Genomic DNA, 9,955 nt, shown 5'->3' with positions numbered 1-9,955 from the left:
GGAAGTGAAGAGAATAATGAATCCCTTCAATCAAGGTGGTAGCACATCATTAGAGCCGGCGGAGGGATGCGCAGAATTCTCACCCAAGGAGCCCCAACGAGATTATGAAGATTTGACACATCTGCTGGGAGGCGAAACACGGCGGCTACATATCGAAAGCCGGGATTAGTTGCCTTTTCATTTCGTCTCCTCGGGCCTGGCCTCGACCATGAGGCTAGAGCGCGGGCGGCGGGCTTCTCTGGCGCTCACCCTCAACTTTGTGGCGTTTGCCTTTGCCTTATCGGCGGTGACCACCAGCTACTGGTGCGAGGGGACCAGGAAGGTGCCCAAACCGTTCTGCACGGGCCCGCCGCTGAAGGTGAAGCAGTGGTTCTGCATCCGCTTCAACAGCTCCAACATCAACGACAGCCGGCTGGTGCAGTACATCTTCGAGAGCGGAGAGGAGAAGTTTCTCCTGAGGAAGTTCCACGCGGGAATATTTTTCTCCTGCGAGCAGGCCGCCGACATGAACGGTGAGTCTGACCAAAGACCTCTCAGGTTCAGCTAGAGGTGTTCAAAAACAGGAAGTGATGTCAGAGGACTCTTTAGTCGACCTACAGGTTAATGAGAGTAATTACAGAGTCCGTCTAGTCATTGGTGAATACACTGAATATGTTTTATTCACTTTATTTATATACCATGAAAGACCTTCACACAGTATCTCACTTAAGTCTGCAGATCATAGAACATTTTAAAACTGTTATTTAGTAATATTTTCCATGATTCAACACGTGCAACAACTGTATTTTTATTTATATATTTAGTATTTAAATAGTCAAACTATATTTATTATAATTTTATGAGACATTAGTGATTTTCTTTAGGCGCCTGGGTCACTTTTTGTGTATTTTATGTGTATTTTAAATCAACAAAATAATGAATCAGACTCACAGCTGTGTTTGCTACCATGCATGTGAGGTAAGGACAGATTAAAGGTGCTAATGAATGCAGGGAAAGTCAAAGATCTACCAGGATTAACCAGGAGTCCAGTTGATTTGATGCTGTGAGATGTTGCAGCATTTAAGAACAAAGAAATGAGTCAAAGTCAAAGCTAAATATCAACCAGAACATGAAACTTCATCATTTGACCTGGAAACAATAACGTAAAGATGCTCCAGAACAAATCAACCTGAAGTTTAGGTCTAAAGTTCTGAGATATTTTACTTTGTAAAAGTAGCAGAAGTAAAAGTCCTGCATTCCAAAGTTTACTGAGTAAAAGTATAAAAGTATTCGCCCCAAATATAATTGACATGCAAAAAATATAGTTATCGTACTAAAGTACTAATAATATATATTATTATAGTTATTGAATCAGTGAAGCATTAATGTTGCAGCTGGTAAAGGTGGAGCTAATTTACCTTGTGTATGTACTGCTGGGTAGGTTAATCCATAATTACACATCATAGTTTATTAGTTTATCGTATTTTGTATCACTAACTCATCCACCATGTACAGGTAGAGATACTGTCAAATAAAAACTTTGTTTCACACCTTAGTTTGTTCTTGATGACTTTAAATGTTCATGATTAAAGAAGCGACAACCTGTTTTTGGAAAATACATCATAAGTTATCGTTCATTAAGAGTTTAACAATCAGAAACTTGAATCACATGTTGCTTCATCCTGATTGGTTGAAAACAGCTGATGTGCCTTTAAGCATTTCACTTAACAATGCCGGAAACAAAAAGTGAAAACCTCCACAAAGTCTGTGTAATTCTGAGCACTATGTAGGTGAACGCGTCCACATTGTCTCAGGAAGTGGGATTAATGTGAGTATGCAGAAAACAATGCAGCCACCTTTCTCAGCACTCTGAGTATTTGTAAGATTCTGTTTTCTCAACATTACCAGCAGAGCTCCTGTGAATCACAACCGGATTAAATCCATTTCTCTTAGCGTTGCATGCAAGCTGTCCCATCTGTTTTCATAAACTCTAATAATAGCACCGAGTATACAATACATTTTAGGAATCACATGCAATTTAAAGACAAATTGTTTGATGTGCCGACTTCCACCGATAAAAATTATTGTCAATCAGTTTCGCAGGAAGGCAAATTGAAAACTAACCAAGAGTAAAATTTGATGGTTTAATCAATTCAGATCTCCAGCTGGGATCTGAAATTATTGGAATTATGCAGAATATATTAAGCTTTAAACTCGATTTGCCTTGAAAAGCAGATTTAGTTAGTACAATAGAGTATTAAGGCCGCTGTTAAAAGAAAAGAAAAAAATAATATTTCCAGAAAAAAGTCATAATGTTTCCTGAAAAAGAAGTCAGAATGAAGTGAGTTAATTTGAGAGAAAAATGATGTATGCCATTCTTATATCAGGTTAATTACAAAAACATTTTCTGACCACACAACAGACTACAGTTACTATTCTTACAATTAAAAGTCTTGTTTTGATCTGTAAAACTACATCAATGTGTACACTTTAAATAAATTAATTTCAAGGAAAGTCCTTTTTTTCATCATTTATCATCAAATTACAATGACTCTTGTCACTTCATTCTACAACAATTACATTCACTTGACTGTATTTTTCCCTTTGATCACAGGATTTGACTGTCGAGACTTCTCAGAGATCGCACCAGAACATGAAAGAGGTAAAATACTGGAAGTTTGATATTTTTAACAATAACTTTATGTTTCGTTTGAAGGTGTTGAGAGCGGGACAATTGAGCGATGCATTCCTGAACACGGGTAACATTATTGATGTTTCAGTACAAACATGGCGACCTACATTTCATAAGTGTTAACCATCAAAATTAGACGAGATTACTTGCCCATTACAAATATTTTAAATGATGATATGAAAGTTAAATTAATGTCTACATACTTCTGCAGTTGAATCATCATAATAAAAGATTACTGCAACGATTACAATTCCCATGGTGCATTTCCACAAGAAACATCCAATCAGTGAGCTTTAAAGTGTTTTGTCAGCATAGAAGCGTCTCTGATTTATGGCCTATCGTACGATATGATACGATACTGTATGATTTAGGATTTAGATGGATGGACGGACGGACAGACGATGGATGGACGAAGTAGGATGGACGATGTAGGATGGACGGACGGGTGGACAAATGAATGGATGATAGATGATAGATGGATAGATGGATAGATGATGGATGGTTGGAGAGATGAATGGACGGACGGACGGATGGATGAGCAGATGGATTATGATGGATGGACGGATGAGCGGATGGATGGATGGATGGATGGACGGACAGATGAGCGGATGGATGGACGGACAGATGAGCGGATGGATGGATGATGATGGATGGATGGAGAGATGGATGGACAGATGGATGAGTGGATGGATGATAATGGATGGACAGACAGACAGAAAGATGATGGGTGATGGATGATGATGGAGGGATGGACAGACGGATGAATGATGGATGGATGGAGGGACGGATGGAAGGAAAGATGATGGGTGACGAATGATGATGATGATGATGGACGGATGGACACGTTTTAACATAAGAGTAAAAGAGTCTACAAGTGTGCAAATTGCAAATTACTAAACAAATGTAATTAGCAGATGTTTTGCCCTATGCCAGATCTTAAAGTAAATGCAATTGTACGTCCAGTTAGTGAGTCAGCATCATCTAGTCTAGAAAATAATTATATAACATACAATAACAACAACATAAACCTGAAAGAACACCTTCACACGTACTGTGAGATCTCAGCTTTACAAGCACGATATGAATAAATAGCATCAGCAGCAGCTGCTGCCCTGATTTTATTCATCCATCTGGTCTCAGACGACCAGATTCAGATCTCCAGACCTAAAAGGAGCAGACCTGTTGTCCCCACATGACCTCAGTGGGATTATTCATCAGTGACAGGGTATTATGAGGAAAACAAGACTCATTTCTGACCCTCCCCCCCCCTCCTCCGTTTGTTTTGTGTTCACAGGGGTTTTGTGGTTGTGTATCGTGGCTGAGAGTCTGTACCTCACCCTGCTCTTCACAGGCGGGGCTCTGATGACCCTGGAGCAGTGTCCCTGCTTCAGCATCATGAACAAGCTGAAGCTCAGTGCCTTCGCTGCCGTGTGCACCGCCCTCTCAGGTAACGCTGCTGTTTGCTTTTCAGTCTATCCGAGTGAGTTGTGACCAGGCGTTAAACCTCCGGTTCTGCCAAGTGAAGCCGATGCGGAAGTGTCTTACAACCCGCATTCTCTCTAGTGTCCACCAGGGGGCGACTCCTCTGGTTGTATAGAAGTCTATGAGAAAATGACTCTACTTCCCTCTTGATTTATTACCTCAGTAAACATTGTAAACATGAGTTTATGGTCTCAATCTCTAGTTTCAAGTCTTTTTCAACACAGCATGATGTTCATTTAGTAAATCAGGAACTGAGGAAAAGCTATTATAAATGAGTTCAAAATCAATCGAGTTTGGATTTGAAATAAAGCAAAGTTAAGCTAAACTAAAACAAATAATTAGAAAGAAAAGTGAATAAAGTCAAAAAGATAAAGATAAACAATAGTGTTTGAAAACACTCGCGATAAAGCATTATTCTCATCTTGGTGTTACTTGACGTAGTTTATTTTTGACTGTGGAATTGGCTCATTGTTGCCCCCTTGTGGCAGTTTGGGGGTAAAACACAGCCCTCTGGCCTCAGGGTGGCGCTAAATTCTGAATCTTTCTGTTGTGAAAGCTTGACCCGCCACACTCTGCCTCTGATTGGCTAGTACTCGTTGCCTTGGTTGGTTAGGTCGATTGGGTTTAGGAATAGGGAGTGAGATTATTCAGGGTCAGAATATAAGCCAATGCTTTTACATTGTGTAATTAACTCTCTATATAGTAGTTTGCATTGTTGGTGGCGGAGTCCGCCATTCCCGCAATGGATTTAAATTACCTTCACGCTCATGAAAGAAACAATGCGGCGGGATTTTTATCTCCCTGATCTCATTCTCACTTAGCCTTCACTGCTACCACAAACCCAACAAAACACAGGGCAGCTTTTATTGTGAAAGAGTCACAGGAAATGAATTAATTTTGTCACTCAAAAGATTAAAAAAATTAACATGAGAATTGATATAATATGATATAAAAAAAATGTTAATAGGAAAAATGCCATTTAGAATAGTTTTTTAATGATTACAACCAAATAAATATTGTTGCTCTGATTTTCACATTAGAATTTATTTTGAAATGCATTAACAGATAATCAGAAAAAAAAAAAAATAAATCTAATATCCTGGTGGCACACTCGAGCCTCCGTACAAGAATCTCTAATAATCTGATTTAAACAAACTGTGAAATCCTTCAGTTCAGTCACCGACATTATTTCTGCAGTTCTGCCTCTGAAAAGTCTTTTCTGAGTTTTCGCTGGGATCATCAACTAAATCCAGCCGCTCTGAACCAATCAGAGAGGTGAACCGCAGAGGGACAGCCTGTCACATGATGACAGTTTAAACTGGACACACAAGTACACACTTTCATAGATGCATGCCAAAAATCTGGATTCATGTATTGGGTTCCCTTTTTTGGGAACAATAACTTTATTTAAAAAATATTCAGTTTAATCCCTTTTTTTATTTGTGCAGAAATACAACATTTATATTTATTTTTGCTGTTCATCAATCAAGCCTCAAGTCTGTGAGAGTATTTTCCATAAACTCCCCCAAACTAAATATTATTGTGGTAAAAAGTTTTGTTATATTTTATTTTTAAGAACTTATAAATTCTCTATAATATGCATTTGTCCTGGTTGTTAACACACTATAGTGTTGTTGTATGCAGATCTAAGAACATTTTAAGTGTTTGTGAGGACATATTTCATATTAATGAAAAAGTCTCTGCACAGCTGAAGGTGTGTCGGAGGAAAAAACTCCTGCAACATGTCTCACAAATATCTGGAATGTTTATTTCCATTGTTGATTAACCTGTCGATAATTACAATAGTTGGAGATTAAGTTAATAGTATAATATATATTTATAATATATGTATATATACATATATATATATATTAAAACATACATATATTAATAAATATATATTTATATATATATATATTTATAGAGAGAGAGAGAAGCTGCATAGTTGTTTATAAATACATAAATAAATCTGCCACATTAAAGTGTGTTAAAAACCATCCATTAGGAGTCTTTAGACTGCTTATAAATGCTAAATAGTAAAGAGAGAAAACAGTGCTGCCTTTACTGTATTTTCGGAGGAGATGACTGTAAATGAGTCAGGGCAGCAGGTCAATCAGCAGCAGCGAACACAGAGCGGCGTCCTGCGTCCGCTCACTACCTCGGAGGATTTGCTGGTTTGTGGACTAATCGGATTGGAGCCGGGGCAGCGGTTTTGGGCTGTGCCAAGACCTGCCCAGAGGAGCTCCCTCTACCCCCCCCCCCCACCCCCTCCATCCATCCCCCTGACTCCCATCCCCCTCCGTTGTTACGAGTTAATCCCAAGAAAAGCAGCTGTGGAGAGGCAGGCTGCTGGATGAGAGAGGATCCAGGATATAACAGAGGTAACAGAGAGGCCAGTTCACCTCAACCAGAGTCCGCCTGAATGCATCACACGTCCCAGAACAACACAACTGTCACTAAATATGTGTTCCTTAAAGATCTCTCTTTACGTTTCATCTGCAACAACCATTTGGTACATATCAACACTGTATAAAAGTCATCATTTGCATGCATTCTCTCTGGTGTCCATCAGGGGGCGACTCCTCTGGTTGTATAGAAGTCTATGAGAAAATGACTCTACTTCTCTCTTGATTTATTACCTCAGTAAACATTGTAAACATGAGTTTATGGTCTCAATCTCTAGTTTCAAGTCTTCTTCAATACAGCATGATGTTCATTTAGTACATTATGGTCCATTTAGAGTCAAACAGACCATAAAGCAGGGGATGCTTTAGGGCGGGGCTACACGGCGATCGACAGGCCGCTGACGCTACCGGAGACGAATATGTCTGTGTCATCTACTACGCTGCTGGTACTCTGCTGGTGACAAATTAAGTGTTTCCCATCATTCATTGTGTTTAACTTAGCTCTCCAACCTTTTTTCTACCTGTCTTACTTTGTAGTTTGACTTTTCATGCCTGTAATGTTGAGTCTTGATGATCAGGAAGACTGAAAACTGTGTAATTCATGAATCAATATACTGTTCAATCCACCCATTACTAAAGTAATAAGTAATATATTACTTCATCTTACTCACTGATCTGCTCTTGTTCTCTCAGGCCTTTGTGGGATGGTGGCCCACATGATGTTCACCACCATATTCCAGCTGGCTGTCGCTATGGGACCAGAAGACTGGAGGCCCAAGACCTGGGACTACAGCTGGTCTTATGTGTAAGCTCTTTTTAACGCCACTGGAAAATGTGTATATATATATATGTATTTAAAAGTTTGGATCAGCTGTTATATTCCGTTCTGTATGTTGTTGGTCGAGCTGGTTTCATCCAGTGTTTCGTAACAATACAGACGAAAAATAATGCGCCATAATTCTTAGTTATCCCACGTAATCATGAACGAGGAAGTATAGAGGCCGCTAAAGCACACAAAGGCAGGCGGATGGAAGGTGGATGAGTCCAACAAACTGCAAACTTTTAGCCAGGAGATCGCAGTTTGTTCCCGAAACGAGAAGTCAACGTTGATTTATTTGTCACGTAACTTGAGTAGTTCAGTAACAGCATTTCCGTATTCATTTGAACCCAAACGTCAATTTTTTCCTAAACCAAACTAAGTAGTTTTGTTGCCTCAACCTAACTGTGTTATTTCCTGTGAAGACGGAAGTTTATTTTGAAAAGCCTGTATGGATGTAACGAGTGGAAATTGGCTCGTGTTGCTGGAGAAAGTAAGATATCATACGAACCGTTGTTATATGATACAACGCGTAAATTGATTTCCAAATCCCACAACCTGGATAAAGAGTTTAAAGTCTACGCTTGTCTTCGCTAGTCAGTCTCTCCTCTTTGTTTTTAAAAGAAAGGTAAATGATCAACTGTGTCTGGTCATCAATGGTCGTCCAGGTTATGGCACAGACGTCTCCTGCTCAGTGGGTTCTTCTCTACAGTAACAACCATCTTAATAGACATAAAAAAAAGTATAATTCAGACTTCAAATGTTTTATTGACATCTGACTGGACACAGTCAAGCTTTGGTGGCAGGAGATTCATAACTTTTGAACGGTGATGTATAATCTTGGTGTGGGTTTTGACTTCTTACGTTGCCTGTTTTTGAAACCTCTCCTCAGCTTAGCGTGGGGCTCTTTTGGCACCTGCATGGGCTCTGCGGTGACGGCGCTCAACAGGTACACGAAGACCATCGTGGAGTTTAAATACAAGCGGCGGAACATCGCGAAGAGCCTGATGATCAAGCAGAAGATGCTACAGCAGGACCTCCCCGACCAGATGTGGGACATGTACCTCACCGCTGTGCCCGCCGGCGCCGAGGCTCAGCTAGAGCTGCCGGTCAACGGCCACAAACCCTCCACAGGAACAACGTATGTGGTGGAGATGGACGGTGAACCAGAACCACAAGGAGAGGTGTATTGTTGAAAATGAAGTCCCTGCCCCCGTGACCCACTAGAACAGTTTTCAGGCTGATTTCCTGGACCCAGATTGGGATTTGAATTTCTAATACAGGAGACATATTTGCTTGTTGCCACGGATTCTTTCTTTTTTTCCGGAAATAATGTAACATGGTCGGATTTGACACAACATGTATTTCATCAAATCTTTCCGTGTGATGTTATTTGTGGGAGGAAGCGGGCTGCAATTTCAACGTCTTCGCACTAATCTGAGGAAAGCTGCAGGATGTGCAGGCTGCTGCAGCTGCAGCTCCTTTATGTGTCGTGTTGGGATGTTTCCACTTCAAAGATCCGTCGCTGTTTTGGCCTTTTTCTCAACTCAAGTTGCATGAAAATGTTGCTCTTGTGTTGCTCTCTGGGACGACGTTTGGTCACCTGCTCATTAAGACGAACAATGGCCCTCAGTAGGAACATTACTGTACTTTAAAGGGACGACTGAGCATCGGCACAAAGGCCCAACCGGACTGTAAACGGTTGTTGATGAAAAGTCAATCAAACGACTCCATATAGACACAACTACAGAGACACAAAATTACTACAACGAGACACAAACTGACCACAAAGAGACACAAAATGACTGCAAGGCGTAAAACTCAATGACAAAATGCCTACAGAGACCCAAAAAGAAGACCACGAGAAGATGCAAACACCCACAAAGGCACTCAAAATGACCATAAACAAGGAAAATCACCACAGACACACAAAATACCACGAACAGATGCAACACAACCACAAAAGTACACAAAATTACCACAAAAACACACTGAAAACTACTACAAATTGACACAGAAGTACCCTTCAACCATACAAGTCCATTGTCTCATAATCCGTTCATGTGAAGCCATTCTACGTCTGAGGAGAGAGATTATTCTCGTCAGCTAAAAGCACATCTTCTCTGTCTTTAGCCGACCACGCTGTGAGCGTTAGTCTTTCAGGAGCAGATGGGAGGAGCTGACGGTTCATCACACGGATCATATGGAGCCGAGAGGATCAGCCGACGCTCGTTTGCTGTATTGATGATCTCTACTTGGCACGAAGAGTTCCACCGTGTGTTCGTATGTAAGGACGTCGGCAAAGATGTGGCTCGAGACAGAGTTAAAAAGCTTATTTTATACTTTTGTTGGTGACAAAAACACACAAAATGACCACAAATACCCAACAGACGACCAAAACAACTTTAAATAGATTCAAAACACCCAGAAAAGTACACAAAGACACAAACAACAACACCACGAATAGACATGGAATGATTACAAGGCGTAAAACACAATGACAAAAACACACAAAATGCCCACAGAGACCCCAAAAGAAGACCATAGGAAGATGCAAAACACCAACAAAGAGACACAAAA

At 40.3% G+C, this 9,955-nt stretch overlaps 1 protein-coding gene across 1 annotated transcript; it reads left to right on the top strand.

Moving 5' to 3' along the window:
* LOC142945171 (germ cell-specific gene 1-like protein) lies at positions 1-8,571 on the top strand. The gene is made up of 5 exons (XM_076086584.1): positions 1-512; positions 2,594-2,641; positions 3,966-4,118; positions 7,252-7,363; positions 8,268-8,571. The coding sequence occupies exons 1-5, from the start codon at positions 209-211 to the stop codon at positions 8,569-8,571; spliced, it is 921 nt and encodes a 306-aa protein (XP_075942699.1). The 5' UTR covers positions 1-208.
* Positions 8,572-9,955: the final 1,384 nt, after the last annotated feature.

Source organism: Anarhichas minor, unplaced genomic scaffold, assembly GCF_050575085.1.
Source record: "Anarhichas minor isolate MPS153535 unplaced genomic scaffold, ASM5057508v1 ptg000007l, whole genome shotgun sequence".
NCBI lineage: Eukaryota > Metazoa > Chordata > Actinopteri > Perciformes > Anarhichadidae > Anarhichas > Anarhichas minor.
This window is presented reverse-complemented; position numbering and strand designations above follow the sequence as displayed.

What these genes read in the sequence shown, in the direction of transcription:
- LOC142945171 (XM_076086584.1), top strand. Translation starts at nt 209, where the DNA reads ATGAGGCTAGAGCGCGGGCGGCGGGCTTCTCTGGCGCTCACCCTCAAC. An exon ending in GCAGGCCGCCGACATGAACG is followed by an intron (nt 513 to 2,593) that starts GTGAGTCTGACC and finishes CTTTGATCACAG; the next exon opens with GATTTGACTGTCGAGACTTC. An exon ending in GACTACAGCTGGTCTTATGT is followed by an intron (nt 7,364 to 8,267) that starts GTAAGCTCTTTT and finishes ACCTCTCCTCAG; the next exon opens with CTTAGCGTGGGGCTCTTTTG.